Here is a 25880-nt window from a genome sequence, read left to right on the forward strand (position 1 = left end):
TCAAGGAAGATCAGGTCAGGCCACCCTCTGCTCAGACTCCACCGCACCCAGAGCCAAAGCCATGTCCTTCCGTAATGTAAAGGCTGCATCAGACTTGGTCGTCTCTTTTCCCCTCTCTGGTTTTATTACCTCCTACCACCCTCCCATCACTCACTACTCCAACCACGCTGGCTCATCTCTGCCCTCCCAATGTGCCCAGCGAACTCTCACCTTGGAGGCACAGGGGTTGCTGCTGACTCACCTGGAGATTCCACAGTAGATGGTGGTGGGAGCCCCAAATTTCACCCAGGAAGCTCTAGTCCTTGAGCCTAAGCAAGCGACCACCACGCCCCATGCCTTCACCTCTCCAGCAGTTATCACACTGCACCACAGCTGCTGAATTTCTCATCTGTCTTCCCAGCTAGATCATGACCGTCCAACGTCAAGGACAGTATCAGGATCATCATGTTTTCCCCAGCCTTGTTCAGAGTAGGTTTTTAAGACATGTTTATGGATGGACGGATGAATGGAAGGATGACTAGGTGGCTGAATGAAAAAACTAGGTTCTCATGAGCTTTGCCATGTTTAGGAAATTTTCTCCTGTTGTGCTTGATTGGACAGCGAGAAACCTAGGAATATACTCTGTGTCCCAAAAAGCCTTCCCAGAAGCCAGCCGGTCCGTGTGCTGCCTCCCGGACAGCTGGTGTGCGGCACTGGGAAGAGAACACTCTCCCTGGCTTGTGAGGTAAAGCCGCAAGCACCAGAGCCTTCAAGATGTTATTTCCCAAGAAAGGAAGGGCATGTCACAGGCCACCCTCCATCTGAGATAGACATGGGAGTTTAAGAAGAGTCCCCTGTGGTCCCAGCGCAAGAAGGATCTTGGAGGAGGAAGCACACTCAGTCCCATCGGGCATGGCCGTGAGTGAGCATTGCTGTTATCTCCTTGTGCCCAGGCCCCAATGCCATTTCACAGTTGAGAAGACTGAGGTGCAGAAATAGAACAGTGTATTCTCCAGATAACACATAGTGAATGGCAGATTAACTCAAGGACCATTTGGTTCCAAAATACAAGTTCATGTGCCTGTCTTGGCTGCTTCCTGTTCCCCTACCTGCTGCCAAAAGTGGGTGAGAGTCTAGCTAGGTGAGAGGCATGGGGGGGCTCTGTGGGCACTGAGTCCAGGCTTACCTGTGCCTGAGGGAGGCTGATGTCCCAGGTGAGGCTACCATACCTTCTCAGACCCTTCCCAGCGTCCTGTTTGGGTCATTAAAGGGCTGAAAGTGAGTAGGAAGAGAGCTCCAAGACGGGGGTGGGAGGCTAGGAAGTAGCCATGGCCCATCACAGTGTTAACAAAGGCTTGATAGTCAGGGCTTAGGCCAATACTAGAGATTAGAAAAACTCTTTAGGATCAAAGTTAATCAAATTAATGAATGGGGGGTTACCGATTTAAAGAAGTGAGTTACCGAATCACAGAGCCATTGAATTAGCAACTGAGAATTGTCACGAATTTTAGAAGGCACTCACGGAATCCCTCCCCCATCCAGTTCGGCCCATCTTCTCACACCACAGACATCCTCAGCAGAAAAAGAGGCCTGCTTGCGTGTACCTGGGGTCTACAGGCTCAGGCTCGAGTGGCAGCCACCGGCAGGACCTGTCTCTGAGAGTTCCCGCTCTGTCTTTTAAAAGGTGCCCATTTGCGTCTCTCTCTCTCTCCCTCTCCCTCTTCCCCTCTGGGTGTGTATTTGTTTTCATACTGTAACTGTATTAAGATGGAAAAATGTACCACGTTTACCCTATAAATTTGCGCATTCAAAACACACCATGTACCCCTCCCCAGGCTATATATTTTATTTCACTGACTTTTTTTTTCACATTGAACATTTAAATAGCTCAGAAACTGAGATAAGCCCTACCATCAGGAAGGTGTCCTAATTTAACTGGCAGTGGTTTTTCTTTCTCTGCAGCACATCAAATAAGGGTGCATCTTACAACCAGTGGACGGTCCATGGATGAAATCCGGCACATACACCACTGTGAGCACTACGCCAGTGGCTGAGGCTGACCAATCAGACCCTTACTCGAGCACCTCCCGAGAGGGGGAGCCCTCTGCCTCAGGAGGCAGCCTACTTCGTCGCGTGATAGTTAACACCATGCAAAGTTTCTTCTTGATTCTTGGTTAAAACCCACCTGCGTCTCACATCTACCCACTGGACGTCGTTCTGCTTTCCAGAGCAATACAGAACATTTATTTATTTGTCATCTTTGCGACAAATCCTTAAGTTACTTCCAGCCCTTCTCTTGAACTGTTCTTTGTGAGATCATTACTTCTCTCATGCTTTATCCCAAACACCTACTCGGGTCTATATCTTATGCTGGAGACACAATCCATGGCCCTCAGAAACACCTTGCTACTGATGACTGCTCTGTTATGTGGGTTCCCTCCCTCTGGATGCACCTACCTCCCAAGAGCTGGAGTCTATACTTCTATTAATAGAGCCATCTGACCTTTGGCTGACAGTCAGCTGACACCTCTCTGTAGTTTTCATATAAGCCAGGATTTCACTGTGTTGACCTTGGTTAACTCTTCGATTTTGGATTTTCTTCTATTAGTTCTTTATCAAACAATCAACACTAGAGCAGGAATGGAGAGAAACTTCAATCCCACACAATCTCACTGACACCTTGCATGAACTGTTGCCTTTTTTATTTCTATGCAGTCCTTGTCCCTGTAAAACCTACTTTACATGGTTGTCATAAATATGGGGACGCAATTTTGCATTCTGCATTTCTTACTGAAAATATCATAAACATGCTCCCGTATTACTAAATAATGCTTTTATAATTTTAAAAGGTTGCATAAATCCATTAGGTCGATGTACCGTAATTTTCCTAGTCATTCCCCTATTGTTGGACATTTTTACAGTTTGCAATTTTTCATCACTGTAAATAATGCTGAAATCAACACTTTCATGCTGTAACTTTCTCCGCTGGTGAATTATATTCCCAGGATGGGAATAACTGGGTCAAATGACAGGAGCATTTTATGACTCTGAATACATGTTATCAAGTTGGAGTCCCGAGGGGCCCCTTCGCATGCTGCCAGAAACGTGCACCCGTGCGCATTTCCCTACAAGTGCTCCAGCACTCCCACGGGCTGCCCCGCCCCCTCGACCCCCCCCCCACCCCGCCCCCGTCCCCCCAGGCTCCCTCAGCTGATTCATCAGGGGTAAAGTGTCCTTTCCTTGTTTTAACTGACACTGCTTTGATTACCAGCGAGGCGGAATGGCTTTCCTGTGTGTTTACATGCTGACCCTGTTTCCCCCAGTGCAAACTCGGGGTACCCTTCTTGCCCCCTTCTGCGGGCTCCTTGCGGAATACGGAGATTAACCCTTTCTGCCATATCTGGCATAAAAACATTCAACAGTCAGTTCTCCTTTCCATTCTAGATGGCTTTTCTTGTGCACAACTTTTACATTTGAAACTAGTCAGATTAGTGCATCTTTTCCTTCTGTTAGAGTCTTTAAAATACACAGCTAGGCATTGCTCTCTATTATAGTGGAATGTTTTATTTGGGTTCAGTAGTCCTGGCTGTGTGAAGTTGTTTTATTCTCTTCTTGTAGCTTAGTCAAACCACCTGGGTTCAAACCCTCTTACTAGCTGTGTGACCTCAAGCGAGTTACTTAACCCCTCTGTACCTCATCAGTAAAATGGGGACCGTAGCAGTGCCTGCTTTGCAGGATTGAGGTGAGGACTGCATGTTTAAACGTGACGCACTATGAAGAGCATCTGGCATCTGGTAAGACCTGAAGCAACATCAGCTTTCATTATCATCCTTACAATCACTGTCCAACGTATTTACTCTTGAGCCCCCTGTAAATTGTCCGAGAGTGATCTCTAGGGCTTCATCCCCATCACTCACAGCTGGACACCCCGGCACTGGAACACTCACCGGTTCCTCGGAACTCTTAAGGTGAGTTTCCAATCAGTTACAGGCATACCATGAATGTCTGCAGAAGAGACAATGACATGAAAATTTTCGTTTCAGCCACTGGAAAAGCCAAGCTGCCCCACATGTATGTAGGGCATCCCTTCTGTGCCAGCAGCTTAGCAACCCATCCACAGGGGATGTGAGCCATGTGCTGTGAGCCCCGGGCTAGGTCTCCCCTTGTCCTTGCGCCTTCCCTGGTGCTGGCAAAGGTCCTGGAACGTTCTGGCCTGGGTAAGAGTTCCCTCCCGCAATTGACCCCCTGGCCTCTAGGCTGCCCCCTGCCCTCCTCACCATTTCTAAAGCACAAATCTCACTGTGTCACTTCCCTGCCTAAGACCATTTGGTGGTGGCTTCTCTCTGCAAATAAAGCCCAAACTCCTTCCCATGGCCTCCCAGCCCTGACTGAGGCTGGCCCCTGGGCCCTCCTCCAGCTCTGCTCCTGCTGCTCCCCCTTCTCATCCTCCACCTTCCACCTGCAGGATTTCCTGCAGAAATGCAAATACGTATGCTCATTCTGTTTCCTGGCCCTCGATTTCATTTGTTCACCAAATATTTATTAAGCACCTAAGACATGCCAGGACCTATCCTAAGAACCGAGGATTCACCAAAGAACAACAATAGCAATGCAAAAAGAAAAAAAAAGGCCCCGCTCCCAGGAGGCTCATGCCCCGGTGGGGGTGGTGGAGGGGGACAGATAATAAACAAATGAGCAATAATCATACTATGTGTCAGGGGATGAGAGGGAGTGAGTGGGTGGGGTCTCCTTTATATAATGAGGTCAGCAAAGGCCTCTCTGATAAGGGGACGTTTGAGCAGAGACGTGAACAAAATGAGGGAGACAGCTGGGGGGCTGCCAGGGCAGGGCAGGGCAGGGCAGTGCAGGCAAAGGAAACAGCACGTACAGAGACCCTAAGGCTGAAATGTGCTTAGGATCCCCGTTCCTCCGACGCCCTCCACTTCTCAAGACCTAAGTCCTGGGAATTGAATTCATTCCCAGGCCCAATCTGTGTTACTCCTGAAATATGGCTGGATAAAGGCCCTGACGGAGGGGCTGGAAGAAAAAGCTGGAAGGAAGAGTTGGTTGAACAGCAGAGAAGTGAAGCCATTGTCCACAAGACAGGGACTCGGGCAGCAAGGCCGTCCTCAGCAAGGCCGGGCTGGGGACGGCGGACCCTGGAAGGCACCCCAGTGCGTGTGCCTATGACCCACCTGACTCTCCATGCCCCTCCCTTTCTGTGGAGTCAGGAAAGGTGGGGGTCGGGGCTTAAAGAAGTGCATGTAGGATTTATTTTGAGAAGCAGCACAGAGTGGAGAGAGGTGGGCTTTGGAAACAGACTTTCACACTGTGCATGACCCTCAGGTGCCATGGAACCTCGGCAGCTGACCTCCCTGAGCCTTGACTTCCTTATCTGTAAAATGGGGATCCTGACACTTTCTCCAGGGGCGGGGATGTGTCGGTGTCTGCAAAGCTCTGAGCGCACTGCTGGGCATGCCGGAGATGCTCAAGAAGGGCTGGCTCCTTTGCTTTCCTCACCTCACAGGCCCTGGGCTTAGGGTCCTGTGGTTTCTATGAGGACACGGGCTGCAGAACAACTCCGGTTGTTTAATGAGATCACCTGCAGGGGAAGGATAGAGACGTCATCTGTCCTCCGCCAGATCTCCAAATCAGGATCTCCCACCTAGGGCAGTAAGTGCTTTTCTCTCCCGCTGTTAAAATGAAATGTCAATGGCTTCAGCCCTCAATCATCCACACTAATGAAGGGAAGGGCTGGAAAGAATAATCCAAAACACTGGCTAGTCACCCCCAAATTATCAGTGGGAAGAGGGGGGACTGGAATATTCGATCTGATATTTCTATTTGGAAGTGTTTTCCTCCCTGCTGATGCTCAGCTCATGTTGTGGGAGATAAAAGTCACCCCAAGAAGAGAGGCATGTCCCCTGAACTTCCAGGGCTGAAGACGGTGGGTTACCATGTCCACAGGAGGGAGGCAGTTGGGTGTCCAGCCACAGCCACCGCCAGAGCAGTGGTTACACCTGATCCTCCCACACACCCCCATCCAAATGGGAGGAATCATATCCCGGTCCCCACCCAGTGGTGTTCCCCGTGCCTTGGGGGCCGTTGTGTGGGAGGGGCTGGGAGTGGGTGGCAGTGGTCCCGAGTAAGCCATGTTTGGGTTCTGTGGGTCCTCCTGCCTCCGTCACAGAAGCGGAAGGGAGGGTCAGGACTGGGCGTCCCGCTGCCTCCCATGAAAAGAGCATTTATCAGATGAAGACCTGTGCTAATAGGTGTTAAACAGAGTTCAATGCAGAAAATTGAGAACTAATGAGACTTGGAGCTGGAAGAATAAATTAAGAGGTGATCACATGGCCGGCGTGAGCTACCCCATGAATGCTGGAAAGGAGCCCGGACAGTCAGAGAGTCCAGGGTCCGAGCAGAGGTCAGACGGATGGACCCAGCCCGAATGAGGCTGAGGAGTGGTCAAAAGCAATCAAGCAGTTGCCATATTTCACTGGTTCCAGGGTGCACATTTTTCCATATCTTCATATTTCTGAAATTAGGATGTGTCCTACAATCAATGGCAGGTCAGACTTTAATTGGCAGCCTTTTTTTCTTTCTTCGTGGCACATCAAATAAAGTGGTACATCTTGTAACTGAGGGCATCTGAGAGTCAATGAGGATATGGTTCCAGGAACCGTGAGCTGATCTCTGTCCTCATCTGGGTCTTTCACACTGGGGGAGAGGGTGGCTTATCCACTCACTTATTGAACCATTATGTACGGAGCATCTACCATGTGTCAGATCCCGGGCTAGAGCCCAAACGGCTGCTTTTTGACGTTTATTCCATACCAGGCCCTGCTAGGAACCCCTGACACGTGCCGCCTTATGCGTTCCCAGTGATAATCCCACAGAGTAGAGATTGTTGGTATTACTGTCCTCCTCTGACAGGGAAGGTCGAAGGTGGTTACGTGACCTGCTCAAAGTCTAACACTGGCAAGTAACCAGCCAGCCTGGGAGTCGATGCTCCCTCCAGGCCCTCAGCTCGTAATCTCAGTGTTTCAGTGCGCTCCCGCTGTCCAGACCCACACACCTGAGTCGGGAATGCACGTGGGGGACAGGAAATACACAAGGGATGCTCTCGGGGGAAGGAAACGTGCAGGGAGCTAAAACAGAACATAAAGTGAGTGTTGTGCATGAGGCCAGGTGCCTGGATTTAGTTTAAGTCGAGACTGGGAAGGAAAAAAGAGGAAGCATGGAGAGGTGGGGGGGGGTCTTCAGGAGAGGGGACTCAGGGTGTCTAAGGAATGAGTGGGGACCCAGAGCGCGGTCTGGAGACTGGACAAAGTCCAGTGTGGCTGTAGGAGGGAGGGGGAGCAGTAGGGCCGATACCCAGGGCTTGATGGCCAGGGAAGGAGTTTGTACTCCATCCTGAAGGCGATCAGAGGGTTTTAAGTGAATGCTCTCCAACATCCTTGAACCTACCATCGAACGAGTCTCTGAATCTTTTGTTGACTGCTAAGAGGAAGGCTCTGGACCAAGGCCTCCGAGGATCGTTGTTCAGGTTGAGTACAACAAAGGGATGCCTGTGCCCAGGGATGATGAGAATGAAAACGCAGCCTATGCTCCAACCACAAAGCCATGTGCTCACAGGGCTGTGTCCCCTCAGAGTGCCCACTTGTGCGAATTTGCCCCAAAGCCCAGCATGAGCTAGCAGGGATCCAGGTTAGGGGAGGCCAGCACTAGCTACTATTGGCAGTGTCCCTGCTGTGTGCTGCTGTGTGCCCGGCCCTGGACTAAGGCACCGTGGTGAAAGAAAACAAAACAGAATGGGTGACTTGCCCCGCTGTGGGAGAGCCACAAGTCTTGACCAAAGATTTTGTCATGGAAAAGAGTTTGTTTTCACTCCCACAAAATACGTCAGGCCCTGCTATAAATAGCTTCCTTTTATTGAGTGCCTACTATGTGCCAAATGTAATGCCAGGTGCTTTCTGTACCCTATCACTAATGCTCACACCCCTCTTAAAAGGAGGAGAGGGTTATTCTATTTTCCCCAGGAGGAAGCTGACAGGTTCTGCACCTTGTCCAAGCTCGCACAGCAGGGACATGGCAGAGCTCAGACTCAATCTGCAGAGACCCGACGAGGCAGGGCAACTTTCTCCTCGTGGCTGAGGAATGGGTATTGATTGAGTAGAGACTCTGGCCAGGCGTTTCCCATGAGTTAACTCTTTGAGTCCTCATTACAGCTCATTGAGGTGGGAGTTACCGTTTCTCTTTTGCAAAAAAATCAGCTCAGGGAGGCTGAGAGACTTGCCCAGTTCCCAGAGCTAGCCAGGGTTTGAACCCAGCTCTCTCTGACTCCTGCTCCCCCGCTCTTACTCCTGTCCAACCATTTTAGGTCTCAGACTCCCTGAAGTCAGGTGCCACTTCTTACTTGTTCATATTCCTCAAAGTCTGCGTTGGGACCTGGCATAGGGCAGGTGTGCAGTAAATATTTGTTGAATGAATAAATGAATGAATGAATGAACGAACAGGAACAGAGAAGAAAAGGTACACCTTACCTATAGGTAATCCAGCAACCTGAAAATGTTCCTTCCCCGTCATTGTTATGTCTTTTGTCGCCCTGATGTGCGCAGGTTCAGGGCCCCAGAGTTTGGTATGATATCATCTTCAAGGTATGCTAATACCCTTCCCCAAAGGGGAAAATATCACTATGCATGATGAACTGTTTGTGGGATTGTTAAAGACGTGATATGAAATTCATCCTGATTCCCCACTTATTGAGAAGTGCTGCCCAATTTGTCTCAAATGTCACATCTCTGTGTATTAATTTGCTACTCCACAGTACTGATTAAGAGGAATATTCTCCAACTCCCAAGGCAGAGCCATCGGAAATGGAACAAACTCACTCAGGAAGCACACGCCACCCCTCCTGGGCAGAGGAAAAGGACGTTCACCGCCTCCCACCCTCGAGGAGGTCCTGCCAGGCCCGCTGTTCTGGCCCGCAGTGGCCTGAATGGTGCAAATTGCATATTCAGTGTATATATAGTCGAATAGCTTCCATTAGCCCAATTTTGAGATGTCTGCATAATGCCCTAGAATTGGGGAACTCTTTTAGAACGAGGAAATTATCTGAGGCTGAGACTGGAAGAGGGGAATCAGCAGGTCTAATTACGGGATGGAATAAGTCAGAAGGGGTCCATTTCTGAACCCCACTTTCGCTGTGTGCACAGTTGCACGATCACCTCCAACCCCTGCAACAGCCAGGAAAGCACACTCTGTCCTGAAGCCTGTTCCCAACTGCCTCTCCCAGCAGAGCAACAACGGGGAGCTCCATTTTCGTCTGTCTGTCCCTCACAGATATGTCTGTCTGGCCCTGTTTCGTCATGCTGCAGTTCTTATGCAGAGATGACACTACTGACCTTGAAGCAGTAGCAAAAGTACCCCAAGGTGTTTTTTCAGAAGTGACACTGAATCCAGCCCTACTTCTTCCTTCCCTGTTCTGTTACTCCTCAGAAATGTGGGAGGATAGGGACAGAGAGGACAGCTTGTGACTGTGACAATGAGACTGGGATGAAAGATCAGGGAGGCATACAGTACGTGCTCAGCAAACATGAGCTTCCTGAATGAAAGAATCTCATGTGTGATGTCAGCCTCTCTGGGCTCGGATTCTCAGATGGACTAGGGGATCGTGGGTGGGCTTCGGAGCATCTGAATGATACGAAAACAATACAAAAAGTGGTGCATCCATGTGTTTGTGTGAGTGTGTGTGTCTCTGTCTCTGTCCAGAAAGACAAAGCCTATGGCCTACTGAACGTGTTATTAGCACCTTTAGCTCTAACGCCAACATCTCTGTAATACAAAGAAAAGAGGCTGTGATGAGACTAAGGGTCTGGCCTTGACCTCATCAGCTCCAATCCACCAGGTGACAAGGCCCGAGACCTCATCCCCATCAGGCAGTGCTGGGGCTCATGAATATGGAGAATCCTCTGGTCCTTCCTCCAAGAAGCCACAGTCTGTTGGTAAGTTGGGATACACCGTGAACAACTGGGGTGAGGATTTTATGCAGACTCAGAAGCCGGGGGCCAGCAGTGGGGCTGGAGTCGTGACCTAGGGACTTGATAGATCTTTCCTTCCATCTCCTAAAGAAGCTCAGTCAAGTAAGGTCAGGATGAGGGTGACTTCATTAACTAGCTGACATTTACAGATCTCTGACAATTTGCCAGACCCTGAACTCGCACATCACGTGACCTGTGTGTTCTCTTCCTTGATTGTCACAACAACTCTACGAAGCATTATGCTCATCCTGATTTTACACAGCTTGAGGCCAGGGCTCAGAGACATAAGATAACTTCCCCAATAGCACACAGCACGTGCATGGCAGAGATGGGATTTCATTCCAGGTATGATGGAACCCAGACCCTGAGGTCCTAATCATTGCATTCTGCCACCTCTCCCCTTAAGGTTACCAGGGAGTTTGCAAAAATAAGGTTCTCTATCCTTCTAGATTCTATGTGAACTAGAACAGGTCTGATATTTAAGGGAGCCTCCTGTATTCTGGTAGTTGAATGCCAAGATGACAGACTTAGCTCAACAGAAACACCTGTTTTTAGAGCTAGGCGATTACACAGTTCTGACTGACTGAGGCCCCGCACTTGGAGATGGGCTCTCCTGCACGACAGTGCCAGGGTGCCTGCTCAAGATGAATGTTGCTCGAATGCAACGGTGCAACAAGGATCAGCCCTTAGAAAATTGCATAGGCTCTTAATCTATTCCAGATTGTCTGATCTTCTTATAATTTGTGTTTACCTGCTGATCAGTCTGGAATAGACAGAAACATACCATACAATCATTGTGAGTTGTGTGTGGAGGAGGGGAAGCCCAGGGGAGAGGGTGGGAGGAATCCTGTCCAAACAGCAGAAAGACTCGAAACCTCAGGGAGAGACGCGAGAAGGGCAAGTTGGGAAGAGGCTCCGGCACACTCAGAGAGAGAAAGAAGGAGACACAGCGAGTGTTAGGGAGTCCGAGACGGAAAGACACTCACAGAAACCTGGACGCACACAGTCCCAAAGGGATTTAAGAGTGAAATGGAACAATAAAACTCTGAAATAATAAAATGAACATTTCAATGAATATTTATCTGATCTTGGCATAGAAAAGGCCTTTCAAGCATGACACCAAAGGTAGATCATAAAAGACAAATGAAAAAATTTTAAATTACTGGCATGAAAATTAAAACTGCTGCCCGTCAAAAGGAAACTCAAAACAGTAATATCCTTCATATGCAAACCTAGCCACAAAAAAGATAAGACAAACATCCTAATACCACCCCCCCACCCCGCCCAAGAAAAGCAGGCTGAGATAGGGACAGACAATTTGCAGAAGGATCTACAAATGGCCTGTAAGTGATGACAGGTGCTCAACCTTCTCTATCATCAAAGACATGCAAATTATAACCACAGATGAGGCTGCGTTTTTCACCCACTTTAATCAATGAAACTGATTTGAAACTCACCAACATGCAAGGTAGGTCAAGTGGGGGAAGTGGGCCCTCTCCAGCGCCGCTGGGGGGCGTGTGCATCAGCACAACCTTTCAAAAGACACTGGAATTATGTATCACAACACAAAATGTGTGCAGTCTTTGACCCAGCAACTGCACTCCCAAGACTGTATTCCAAGATAATTAGATGAGGGTTTAAGTTGTACATACAAGGATATTCTTCACCTAAATGTCCACTGAAGATGACTGGCTAAATAATTGTGGTATATGCAAACCACAAGGCTCCCTCCCTGGTCGTCATTAGGGAGGACAAAGCAGGACTACTGTTATTAACGCAGAAGAACAGTGGCCTCATTAACTGGATTATGGAACTGCATGCACAGCATGACACCAAGTGCACGAGGATCTGAGCCTGTGCGCACATGGGCGTGCATCGGCACAGAGCCGTCTAGGTGTGCATTCCCTGGAGTGGCGGAGGTGTGTGGCCAGGCCCTCTGCAGTGGCCGGCAGCCCCAGCTGGGCGAAGCGGGACAGGGGCAGATCTGGGAGTCAGGAGGAGGGGGTGAGTGGGCTGAGGGCGCCTCGGTGCTGAGAATGTGGTTACCAGACCTAGCAAACAAAAGTACAGAATCATCTGTTAAAATTAAATTTCAAATAAACAATAGATTTTTTTTTAGTATATAAGTATGTGCCAACAAATATTTGGGATATACTTACATTTTTTTAAAAAATCAAATTTTAAAAATTTGAGTAGTTTAAAATTGCACTGGGCACCCTGCATTTTATCCAGCAACCCTAACTGGGAAGTTGTGGGACACACCCCTCCCTGCCTCCCTGGGATGACCCACACCATCCGGTGTCCTTCCCCGCCCGGCCTCTCACTCAGATCCAGTTTACTGGCCTGTGAAATGGAGCCACCAGTCTCTGCCTTACTCCAGGAGTTTTGTAAGAGGAGCAGTGTAAGAGAAGAGTGTGGTATTTGGTGCCCGAAAAGCCACTCCTGGCCACCAAGTAGCCTTAACTAACGCTGAACAGCAGAACTCCTGAGTCCCAGCTGGGGCATCTGTGAGAAGGAGATAGCGGTGTCTGTCCACTACTGTCGTGGGGATCAAATGAGATAATGTGCGTGAAGTGCCTGGCATACTGTCAGTGCTTAATACAAGCTGAGCCCCTTGTCCAGGGCTGCAGCCCAGGCTCTTGACCCCCGGGGATTACAAATCAGGCAGCTCCCACTGTCTCAGTGTTCCACAACGGGCCTTTCTGATCTTCTCCTGGAAGCAGCAGCTGTGAGCTGACACTCTTCACCTGACTTCACCTTTCTCCAAAATCCCCAGCGGCAGTTCAGTCCCTTATCTGCACTTTTCACTCTCCCGAGAAGCTGGAGGAGCATCAAATTCACTTTGATAGAGGAGTATCAGCGATGTTGACCGGGTGGGGCATGGCGCCAAAATGACGCCACGGACAGCAAGGCCTGGTGTCATTCTGAATGGATTCAGTGACTTCCTGAACAGACTCTAAGGAGGGTCCTGAACTGAGGATCCTCTGGCCAGCAGGGGGCCCCTTCTATGGAGCCTGCCTGCCTGCCTGCCTACCTGTCTGATTTGTTTCCTGCTGTTCCACACAAGTGAATAAGGTGAACCCTGCAATGGAGGGCGGGGCTGGCCTCCTTCCCTGAGAGCCAACTCTTTACAGTCCCTTTGACCACTGGATCTGCCTGTACGTTCATATTAAGGCATAGATTGTTTTTAAAACTCTGCCCAAGGTCAGTCAGTTATCGGCTCAAGAAGCTAACGTTTATCAGTAAATCCCCAAATATGGGATTATCCGGCATCTTGCTGGTAAGTGCCGTGATGGAGAGGGCCCAGGTCCCCGCTGTGGGCGAGGTGCCATGTGCCATATTCCCAGCAGTGGCTGCCTCTCCTGCTTCCTCCCACCTTCCCTCCTTGCCCCTCTGCTGCGGGTGTTCCAAAAGTCCGTGCAACTCACACTTTTCCCGATGCACAAATTGACCCATGGTGCGGCCCTAAGTCAGATTCATGGGGCTTGGTGTTAACCCCAGCCTTGACTCCTCTGCACTGGACTCTGGTGTCAGCAGACATCTGTGACCCAGTCTGCCGGTCAGCACAAAGACAGCAGCCACGCAGACTGCGGAGTCGGCAGAAACCCTACCTGGGTGACTGCAGAGGGGCTTACTCAGCTACGGCAACCTGTTTGCACCAGTCCACCAGCCCTGGGTTTCTCTGGGCCTTGCCCGCAAGGCTTGGTCAGCTTAGTGCCGATGACTTAGAGACCTGATCCCAAAATGTGGCTGAGGTAGGAGAAGCCCCCCCGCTTCTGCCTTGGGTCCTGCTGCGGAATGCTGAGTATTCTCACAGCTGGGCTGCCTCTGCTGGGCCAGGCAGGTGGGAGGAAGGTGATACGAACGAACCATCAGCTTCTACTTTGTCCTAGTGTTATGTAACCTTGTTTGAATCTCGGAGCCTTTATGGGTCTGGTGGAAGCTCTGGCTCAGCTCTGTCCAGGAGAACGTTCTGTACCGACAGAAACGTTCCCCATCTGTGCTAATATGGTAGCTGCAGCCACATGTAGCTACTGAACGAGATATGAAGCTGGTATGACTGAGAAACAGAATTTCACATTTTATTTGACTTCGATTAATTTAAATGTAACTAGTCTCGTGTGGTTAATGGCTACTGTGTTGCATCACACAGCTCCAGATGAGGGGTCAGTAAAGGGCCAGAGAGTACATACTTCAGATTCTGCAGGCCATATGGTGTCTGTGGCAATGACTCAATGCTGAAGTTGTAGTGCGTTGCAAACAGTCATAGACAATATGTCAACAAATGGGATTGTCTGTATTCTAATAAAAGTATATTTACAAAAATGAGCCAGGGGCTGGATGAAGCCCTGTGTGGGGGGGAGGGGGGCAGTGGGAGGTCTAGTTTGTTGATCCCTGTTCTAGAGCCTTCCTAGGGAAAAAAATACATATATCCTTATATCTTCGGAATTGTGTCTCTGTTTACCAGGGGTCTGCAGACCTTTGATGTCCAAAGGTAGACCCTGCCCATGAACTGCAGGCTAGAACCTCCAACTGAGAAGGGCTCTATGAGTATACCCCCAGATCTGCTCTGCTTGCTAGAGAAGTGTTGGCACTGTTCCCCAGAGGGCACAGTGTGGTCGGCGATGGATAGGACACGTTTTTGTTAAGCCTCATTGGAGTCCAGACCTCAGATAAGTACCGAGGAATGCTGAAGGCAGACACCATGAGGGCCTGGCTGCGTCCCCCTGTGTGTCAGCACGTGGGGTCTCTGCAGGTGCCAACTCTGGCGCCGCTGACTCACTGCCCCAGCCTCCCCCCAGCACAGCCAGCCCCCCCCCAAGGCCGACACAGTGCGGAGGTCGCTCATGGTCAGACAGGCCATTCAGAGCTTCTGGAGAGGCCTCCCTTAGTGAGGAAGTGGTAGCTCCCCGGTGGAGAGAGTTAGTTTGGGTTCAAGGCCAAAGGTTCAGGGGAAAGGTGTAACCAGGAGGACCAAGATCACAGGCTTGATATTGGGAGGAATGGATTGTTTTTGCAAAAGAAATTGGGCTTTCTCAGGAGACCTCACTTTAAAGACAGGTAGGTTTTTCCAGGAGCCCTCAGTTACAGGTGCCTGGGATGATGTCAGGAGCCCTCAGTGGAAGGCAGGTGGGCCTTTCTCTGGAGCCTTCTCAGGAAGCTTTGGTTAAAAATAACTCAGGCCTCCTCAGGGTCCTTCCACTGCCCAGGTTAAAGCATCAAACTGTGTCCCACACACCACAGAGGGTGGGTGTGCCAAGAAGGTAGGCTTTGCCCTCTTCTGGTGCAAATGAAGACGAGACAAAGGTGTAATCCTTTTCTATTAGGTCTGTCCGGAAAGTATCCAGATATGCGCTATGACAAAAGAGAGGCGTTTATTGAAGAAGGTACAAGATACAAGAAACATTGTACATAAGACAATGATGTCTTGCCCTGGCTGGTGTAGCTCAGTGGATTGAGTGCTGGCCTGTGAACCAAAGGGTCACTGGTTTGATTCCCAGTCAGAGCACATGCCTGGGTTGCAGGCCAGGTCAGGTCCCTAGTAGGGGGCGCATGAGAGGCAACCACACACTGGTATTTTTCTCCCTTTCTTTCTCCTTCCCTTCCCCTCTCTCTAAAAATAAGTCAATAAAATCTTAAAAAAAAGGTAATGATGCCTCAGTCCCCTTCCAAGTAGGCACCTTGAGACCTCACACATTTTTGCCAATTGCACCTGTACATGTTCAACATTCTCAGGTGTTCTGCTTGTTGCTGGCCTTCCAGAACATGGATCACTTTCAAGAGATTCTCGACCACTTTTGAAGCTACACTTTTATTTGCATTGCATTCACTGCATGGTCCCCGGAAGCTTTCTGAATCTTCCAAATAGTTTCCACAAAGGAATGTTCAAGCCTAATGCGAAATTTGATGCAGATTCATTGCTCTACTTGTTCAGTCATTTTGAATGTGACGGCCACACAGTACACGTGCTCACTCACCAGCATCCACCACCCCCACTGACTAGCACAGCGAAGTCATCACTGTTCACACATGCGCATTCTAGCCCACTCTCCTTGGCTGCCAGGTTACACAGATGCCACGCCAACCATTCTCATTATATTAACAATGGCTGGGCTTTTTCCAGACAGACCTCATATATTGCTACAGAATATAGATGCTATTCAAGAAAGTGTCATTTATTTTTTTCTCAAATTTAAGAGAATGTTTATTTAGAAAGTTACAGAGGTAGTAGAGGTGAGCCAGCTAGGCTGCGTAGGCTCAGGAAACAAGTTACAGTGGCCGAAGGGCCTTGGAGCTTAGGAGAGAGAAAGGAATGTTTACACCAGGAGGAGGGGTGGGGAGGGGAAGGTGTGGGGGTGTTCCCCAGATGGAGAGCGTCCCGGCATCACTTATTTTTTAAGTTCTTGGAGGCAAGAGAAAGAAAGCTTTAGAATAACTGGCATGCTTTAGTAGGATATTGTGTCATTACTGTTATTAATTATCATTAACAGTCTTAAAATATGTCTATTAATGATCTCAACACAAAATAGCAGTGTGGGTCTTAGCCAAGAGCAGCGTAATTGCCTATTAATGAGATGTAAATTTCCCAGGGAAATGACAGAGATCCAGAAGTACCACCTTCTGAACTAACATAATAAAATTAATAATAATAATGATAGTGTATAATCCGAAGATATTAGTGTTAATTTGAATGCTAACACCATATTTAAACAGGCTGAGAGAAGTGGAAATTATTTGTGTAACTCAAACCAAAAAACCCTAATCCACACCATTAAGGAAAAAGTAGTAATTGTTCTTCTCTGAATGATATAAAACTGACTCTTTGCAGTCACTATAGCGAGCAGCAAGTTTTTTCAGTGACTTACGTTACTTCTTTTACTTAGGGTTTATACTGCTCTTATTTCCAAAACCAAGCTGAGGTACCTTATACAAGTAAGCCCACTAGAAAACAGAATTAGAAAAATAAAAACACAACGAAACCCAGTTAAGGGTACAGAGAAGTAGATGTTACCAGGCCCTCAGGACAAACTATCGCAGCTGAGCTCTGATTTCAATTCTCAGCTTCCTGGAAACGCATCGCAGGCAATTCACAAGTAACTGAGTTACTGGTCGATAACCAGCCTGCTCAGGACGGGCCCCAGCTCTGAACCTGCAGCAGCCCGTCCCTGCAGCCGAGAGCATCACACAGCCCTGTCTGCGGCCAGCACAACGCCCCAGGTCAGACCCCGGTGGCCAGGGCAGGGGGGCGCCTACCTTCATAGGTGGCGTGGAAGCCCTGCGCGCTGACTGCGTAGTCGCTGACGAGATGCAGAGAGAGGGTGGTGGCCGCGCTGACGATGGTGGCTGGCAGCTGGAAGCCCGTGAGCCTGAAAGACAAAGAGGTGCAGTTTAGGGAGAATGACCCCCCTGGGGAACTGCTCATCTGTTAAGCACTTATTGAGTGCCTGCTGGATGCACAACGCTCATCTAGGCACGGGGAGGAATATAAAAGAAGCCTCACACCAGTCAAATGGAAGGTGTTCACCGACCAAGTTGTGATGGAAATGAGGGGTTTTCTGTTCCAGAAACATGGGGAGCTACTCCCCTGAAGCCATGGGCTGTCCTTGAGCTGGAGGCCTCCCTTGTGCGTGCCTCTTCTTTTTTCCCCTCTTTTGCTGTATTCTACCCGTCTGCTCCCTTTCTGACTGAGAGCCACTGAGGCTCTGGGTAGCTTTCCCCACAAATGCTCAACTGATGATTGCCGATAGACAATATTTAGTCATGTATTGAGAAAGATATTGCTAACTCTAAGTAGCAGACTGTGGATACTTCTTAACATACATTTTATTCTTTAAAAGGAGTAAGTCTACTGCTTTTATAGAAATGATAAGTGCTTATTATTTTTTAAAAGATGAAAGCAAAATATAAAAACCCAGTGCAATCTAGAAATAATCATCCTTGACAGCTGGCAGACAAAGAGATGGAAGGATCAATAGATGGGATCACAGTCAGAGAAATTATTTCATACAAATGGGATCATACTGTACTTGCTTTTCAACTTAAAATGCTTAATTTTTCCCCCTGCAAGTTCAGTGAAGGGAAAAAAGTGGGTGAAATGGAAGGGATTATTGAACCTGAGATTTTTTTTTAGCACAAGAGAATAATTTTTAAAAGATTCTCCTAATGTTAAAGAGATAAAATCACAAAGCTTTCCATGAACACTTGGGAACATATTTTAGGAAAGAAGCTATCCATGGCTGGGTGCCCACACGTGCTGACCCCCACAGGTGACTAGGTTGTACACACAGGTGGGAAACAGGTAGCAGGCTCCTATCCACCTGTGTCCTTCGTTCCCTATCCTACCTCCCCTCACCCCTTTCAGGGCTCTGGGAGGGAAATCAAGTTTTACCTTTACCCCCATTTTTAAGTAGTTTGGGAATCTGTGGTGTTCATGGTCCCCTCTCCATACCCCCATTGCTATACCATATCTGGGTGCCCAGATGTCCCCTGGAGAGCATGAGTATTGGGTTCGGACAAGTTAAATCAGTTATTTGTTAAGGCCCACTGTGAAAAGCCCTGTGCCAGATAAAGTCCTTGCCCTTCCCACCATCCTCATCTTATAGGACTCGTGTTAATGCAGAATAAACTCAAGGAAAAGGGAAGAAAAAGGGACCAAACTGTGACACAGGCGACCCAGTAAGTTTCAAGGTCATCTTCTCTGCAGGTGTAAAAACATGTAGCCAAGCACCCCTACCTCACACCATGTTCTCATCCCTTCCCTGTCTCTGTCTTTCTTTGTCTCCCTCACTTTCTCACATGAGGCAAAATCTATATTGAAAATAGTGAAATCGTACCTATTGGAAGGGAACAATGTTTTAATCATCTTACACTAGAGAAGGTCTTTCTAAGGGGGACATATTTAGAGGACTGCTTTGGGTGCTCCCTGCCGATCGTTCTCCTGGGGAGCTGTTTGTTGCCTGGGGCTCTGACAGGAACCCTCCTGCTCATGAGCCACAGAACTGGGGAAGCGGCCAATCGTGGCACCTCACTCACCTTCACGGACTGGCTCGAGCCGTGAAACGGAGGGAAGAGGGCACGTCACCCAAGCAGGATCATTCTGAGTCCTTCCACGGGATACAACTTACAGGTTCTGAGAGTCTTATTTTTGGGTTCTAAATCATTAGCATGAAAGGTTGGGGCTGCCAGCGGCCTTTCTATCATGGCAGAGCCTATGTAGTCTTTAAAAAAAATGATACCCCACACAGACATAGGCAAAGCAGGACAGTGAAAAGAGGGGAGACACAGGGACCGACGATGTGCTGTTGAGATGCTTGACTCAGCCGTGCAGTCATCAGTGTCTATCTACAGTCCCCAGGTACACGAGCCAACACTCTTCTCTTTTCTCTTTTCTTTTCTTTTCTCTTTTCCTTCCTTCCTTCCTTCCTTCCTTCCTTCCTTCCTTCCTTCCTTCCTTCCTTCCTTCTCTCTCTCTCTCTCTTCTTTCTTTCTTTCTTTCTTCTTTCTTTTCTTTCTTTCTTTCTTTCTTTCTTCTTTTCTCTCTCTCTCTCTTTTTTCTTTCCTTCCTTCCTTCCTTCCTTCCTTCCCTCCTTTTTTTTTTGTTCAGCTAGTTTGATTTGGGTTCTATCTCTTGAAATTGACTGAGTACTAATTAATACGGCATGAAATCCCAGAGGCTTTACAGGAAAGTATTGATTTTGTTACATGAAATTAAGAGCATGTTTGGGGATCAAAAGAAACTGTAAAAAAATAAAAAGAAAAAAGCAAACTGGGAAGATTATATATTATATATGATGGGAAGAGAGTTAGTATTCATAATCTATAAAGAATACTTTCCAGTCAATACAAAAAAGATACACACATAAGGGGGGAAAGGGCAAAGGTACCAACAATGACAAAGATGATCCAGCTAATCAGTATAAAAGGATGGAAACGGAGTCCCCAAGACTCAGTCTTCACCTGTCGGACTGGCAGATCTCCAGGGTTAGAGAAGACAGACCCTGCGGTTATCAGAAAGGTGATAAAGAAATAGTAACAGTTACACACATACATTCGACAACTTAGATGAGACCAACCAGTTTCATGAACACAAACCATCGCCATTTTCCCAACGGGAAACAGATCATTTGAGTGGTGCTGCAACTACTGAGGTAATTGAATCAGCAATTTAAAACGTCCTCCCTCCCGCCCCCCAAAATACACAGGCCCAGATGGTTTCACTGGAGAATTCTCCCAAATTCTACCAAAAAAGAATTATCACCAATTCTACATGATCTCTTCCAGAAAACAGAGCAGGGCCACTTCCCAAATGCTTTCTGTGGGGTCGCTCTTACCCTGACACCAAAACCAAAGACTGTACAAGAAAACTGAAGCCCAGTATCCTACATACATATAAGCACAAACATCTTCAACAAAACATCAGCGATGAGTATTTATCAATATATAAAAACATACACTATGGCCAACTGGGAATTATTCTGAGGATGGGAGGCTGGCTTGTTATTTCAAAATCAACCAATGTAATCCACCATATTAACAGGGCAAAAGTAGAAAGAAATCACATGACCACATCAATTGACATAGAAAAAGTGCTTGACAAAATTCAATACTCTCTCATGATTAAAAAAAAAAACAAAACTTTTTTTATCCCTGGTTGCATAGCTCAGGGATGAGGTGGGTTGAAGTGTCATTCCCATGCACTAAGATTGTGGGTTTGGTCCTTGGGTGGGGCACCTGCAAGACTCAACCAATGAGCATATAAGTAAGTGAAACAAATCCGTGTCTGTCTGTCTGTCTCCCCAACAATGTGGTGATTGCTGGGGGGAGGGGGTGAAAGGGGGCTAAATGGTAATGAAAATATACAATAAAGATTAAATAAAAATAAAATAAAATAAAATAAGATAAATAAATAAAATTCTTATAATGTAACAAAAGCTTTCAGAAAACTAAGAATAGAAACTTCTTCAACTTGATAAAGAGCACCTACAAAAATCCTATAGCTAATCCTGCAATTAATGGTGAAAAACTATACTTTTCCCTAAGATTGATGATGAGGAAAGGATCCAACAATCCAATTAGAAAATCGGCAAAAGACAACAAGAGACATTTTACTAACGATAGAAGGTTGGCAAATAAGTGCCTGAAAAACACTCAATATCACCAGCCATTACAGCAACTCAAACTAAGCCCAGGACGAGGCATCCCTGCATGTCGTTAGCAGAGACCGGATGAACCCAATGACAGCACTGAGCGCTGGCCACACTGCGGGGCAACTGGATCTTGCACACATTGCCGATGGAGTGTGCAATGGCACAGACGCTCAGGAAAATAGGCAGTCTCTTTAAAAAAAAAGTCTACACATATACCAAAATACAACTCCGCCATCACACTCCTGGCCATTTATCCCAAAGAAATGAAAACTCACATCCACACAAAAGCCTGGACATGGTTGTTCATAGCAGGCTTTCTTACTTTCTGTAATAGTCAAAAACCAGATTGGCCACTAGGTCCTATAATAATAGGTGAGTGACTGAACAAACTGTGCTATATCCAGACCGTGGAATAGTGCTCGGCAATAAAGAGGAATGGGCGACTGACATATGTACCAACTTGGATGGATCGCAGGGGCATTGTGCTGAGTGGAAAAAGCTCATCTCAAAAGAAGGACATACCAGATGATTCCCTTCATATACCATTTTTGAGATGATGACATTAAAGAGATAGAATACAGATGCATGGTTGCCAGGGGTCAGGCATGGTGAGAGGAAGGGAAGTGGGGGGACTACAAAGGAGGGGCACCAGAGAGACCTTGGTGGTGATGGCACGGTTCTGTATCTTGCTGGCAGTCGTGGTGATGTGAATCCACACCGGTGATAAAATGACATGGACACACACACACATATTACAACAACATCAATTTCCTGGTTTTAATATTGGACCCTAGTGACATCAGGTGTAACCACTGGGGGAAATTAGGAAGAGGGCATGGAACCTCTCTGTACTATCCTTGCAACTTTCTGTGAATCTATAATTATTTCAAAATTAAGAGTTCTTTAAAAATTATATATGTGACCTATACTCTGTTTCTATTGGACAGCATCTCCATTAGATCTGACCTAAACTCAGTCTACCTAGATTGAGCCTTGACCTCCCACTTGGTCCTTGCTGCGCCCCTCCCTTCGGCTGTCTCCTGTTCGTTCCAGCCTCTACACTGCACCGCCCCTCCCCACATACACACTTCCAGCACTGGATGGGTCCTTGGAAATGGACTGACCACCAGAAGCATAACTCCGGCCCCAAGGTCACCAGTCACCTGTCACCTCGGCTTTCTGTTGACTTGGCCGTGCACCAGATACCTTCCCCCACCCCCAGATACTCATGTCTGCTGATGACGGATTGCTGCCCCCAGTAGATCCTGCCATTGAAATACCAAATTGTCCCCAGTGGGGCCAGACCTCTACCTGGATCTGATTTCTAGGCCCCATCCTTGCTGACTTTGGTTGTCTCTGCCTCTCACCCAGGTCCTCCGGAATATTGCCTCGGGTGCCCTTCCCAAACCCTCAGTCTGAGGCGTGGCTTTTCCTTCGACCTCACACAGCTTCGTGGAGGAACCTCACACTTCACCAAGGCATCTCCCGTGCAGTCACCCCCGGAAATGCCACTCTTCCCATGGGGTGGAACTTGTTGAGTTTATTCCCTCGTTAGTTGCATGACATTTTGAGCTACCATTAGACTTCTAAACTCTAGTTTCTTGGTACTACATTGACAGACGCTGTGAATAGCTAATGTATGCTGTCAACAATTACACTTTTATCACTTACAATATATGGAATTGCAAGCTTACTAGGTGTTTTGTCTCATCGGTATTTACCACTGGTCTGCTATGTCCCAGGCCTGGTAGATAAATTCTAACATGGAGGCTTCCTCAAAGGTGCTAAACCGGGTGGGGGTGTATGTGAAGCCTTGATCTCTTCATCTGAACATCTGAATCATCCTTCTCCCATTCCACGGCTCACTCTCCCACACCCATTCGTTATCACTGAGCCGATCTCAGGCACACTGATGACCCATACGACAGAAGGAGTTATTGCATTGCCTGTCGGAATGAGCAAATAAAACTTTCAGACCATCCCATCCTTTCGCTGAACAGTCTAAAATACCACCCTGAAAAGAGTGAGGGGTCCTTCAATAGCAGAATCCAGACTTGTAAGGGAAATGGGACAGAGGATGGCAAGAAAGGCAAGAGGCGGGTACTGTTGTTGGTTACCTCCCCGATGAGTCTCAAATGTGCAGAGAACAACTTTTAGAAACAGGTATTATGGCCATAGCACAAGCTAGTACACCATTTTATCAAGGCTATTGTCTTTCCTGCTTCTTCTAGAACCTTCCCTTTGTTTCTGCCTCTGTGCCTAGAGTATCCCAGGGTCTTGGGAACTGGTGAAGTCCAGGAGCCCAAACTTCTCCCTCTCCCAGTTCAGAATCCATCCACGGCTTCCCACTGTTCTTAGGATCAAGGCCAAAACCCCTAATGAGTTCCACGAAGCCTGGACGACCTGGCCCTGCATGATTCTCTGCCCTGTATCCTACCTGGCCCCCACCCTGCATCTTCTTTGGTCAAAGGCAGGGGCAGTGGGCAACCCAGAGCATACATAGTAAGGGGTGAATTATTTTAAGATTTTATTTATTTATTTTAGAGAAGGGAAGGGAGGCAGGAAGAGGGAGAGAAACATCAGTGTGTGGTTGCCTCTCACGCTCCTTGCCCTGGGAAACCTGGCCTGCAACCCAGGCATGTGCCCTGAATGGAAACTGAACCAGTGACCCTCTGCCTCGTAGTCCAGCACTCAATCCACTGAGCCACACCAGCCAGGGCATAAGGGGTGAATTTCCTGTGCAATTTGTAAACAATAATAAAATGGACTTGAAAAGTCCACTGTTTATTATCACCGTTATTCTGTACTCTGAAAATATCTGCCAAAATACTCTTCCCTGCCTTTCTCCTCGCCCTCCTCCTTGTACACTGCTGGCTTCAGTTCCCTCAATCTGCCACCGCGCATCCCCATCTGCAGGGTCTTTGCACATGCTGTTTCCTTTTTAGAACCACCTTCTTGCTTCCCCTCCACCTGTGTGTCTAATTAACTCCTTCTCATCATTCCAAACACATCTCAAACATCTCAATGGTATTTTCAGAAAGGTCCGTTCCAGACCACCTAGACCAGTCTATTTGTTTTGCATTCTCGCAGGTCCCTGTGGGGGTCACTGGTGCTGAGGTTGGGTGCTGGCTTTGCCAGGATGCGTGAGGAGCAGTGGGGTGTGCTGTTTCTGGGAGGGAGCCCTGAGGTGCCTGTGCACCTTTTGCCCATTCCCTCCTCCTTCCCCCTGCTTCAGCGATCCTGGGTGTCTGTCAGCGGGGTTCCTGATTGGCTCCACTTAGCAGGGGGACCCTGCAAGTCACTTTTGAACATGTAATATCCCAAGAAATAAAATTTTGGTGAGTTAAGCCTTGAGATTTGAGGGGTATGTGTTACCCCAGTGTTTTAAAACGTAGATGATTTTATGGTGAGGCCCACAGATGAGAAGACAATGGCCTCTGGCAGGACGGTTACTTGCAGTTCCCAACCGGAGGGGGTGGGCCTCAACACCCTGAGCCACATGGGTAAGGACCAGGGTAGTTCAGGAGCTAAAATGAGCAGGAGAAAAGTGTGGGTAAGAGCCTTTACTGGGTTTTCACAGGGGAAGGGAGGGCGAGGCAGGACGAGAGTTTCGAATTAACTAGTGAATAATTTCACAGGACTCCAGGCCTCAGAAACTGTCCTGCCTGGTCTGACTCCCCAGCCCTGGGGTGATTAGGGCAAGGGCGTAGTAAGTTAATAAGTAAAGATCGATCAAGGACGCTGGTGAACTCTGGATCAGTGGGTTTGCATATGAAAGGCTCACTCCCAGGAGAGTTTTATTTCTGGGAATCAGCTAACCCTGGGAGGGGCTGTCTCCCCCAGTTCAGCAAGGTTCTGAGATGTCAGAGCCTCAGCAACCACAGAAAATAAAAACATGATTAATACATACAGTATAACATGGCCCATCCTGACTAACATCCCTTTTTTCTTTGTTCGCATTCATCCTGGTTCCTAATCAGGTGTGTATTGGGGTAAACAATGTTATTAGTTTTGTGATTATGTAATGAGGCTCGATGGAAAGCTCCATGGAAGCAGTGGCTGTGAGGTGGAGCCTCCTGAGTGGGATTACTGCCCCTGGTAAGAGCTGCCAGAGAGCTTGCTTCTGCTCCCTGCAATCCACCACGGGAGGGCGCGACGAGAAGCTGGCAGCATGAAACCCGGAGCCCCAGAAGACGGCTCTCGCCAGATCCTCACCATGGCTGGACTCTGAGCCTCCAGAACCATGGGAAAGAAATCTCCGTTGTGGGTAAGCCGCCCAGTCCATGGAATTTTTGTTACAGCAGCCCAAAGGGACTAAGGCAAGTACAGAATGAACAAATGAATGGATATTCAACTCTTAGAGAGTGGACAAGAAAGGCCTGACTGTTGTCCTTTGAAAGACCAGCTTACGAGGGGGACCCTTGGCTGGCATCTGGGAATGTAAATTTCAGGAGGGGCCCCACCATCCCAGAACCGAGAAGAGCGGTCTAAACTATTAGCACAAGCACACTGGTCTACACGGAACACCTGCGTTCCCTCCGGGTGTCTGGAACACCGGCACACGGCAGGCAGAGGGCAGTGTGACCTGCCCCCAGGTATGGCTCTGGGCACTGAGTTGTGACTGGGCTTCCCTGAGTGGCAACGTTTCCCACTGCTGGGGGAGCAGCACGTCCTGAGACTCCCCTGGGAACATGTGCCTGGTTTGCTCACACTT

At 48.2% G+C, this 25880-nt stretch overlaps 1 protein-coding gene across 1 annotated transcript in view; it reads right to left on the minus strand.

Annotated features, from left to right (window-relative positions):
* The window catches only part of CSMD2 (CUB and Sushi multiple domains 2), a 555419-nt gene that overhangs the window by 436777 nt on the left and 92762 nt on the right, over positions 1–25880 (minus strand). The window contains exon 3 of the mRNA XM_028512433.2: positions 17274–17386. Within this exon, the coding sequence (XP_028368234.1) occupies positions 17274–17386 (113 nt within the window). The remainder of the gene's footprint in view (positions 1–17273; positions 17387–25880) is intronic.

Source organism: Phyllostomus discolor, chromosome 5 (assembly GCF_004126475.2).
Source record: "Phyllostomus discolor isolate MPI-MPIP mPhyDis1 chromosome 5, mPhyDis1.pri.v3, whole genome shotgun sequence".
Classification (NCBI taxonomy): Eukaryota; Metazoa; Chordata; class Mammalia; order Chiroptera; family Phyllostomidae; genus Phyllostomus; species Phyllostomus discolor.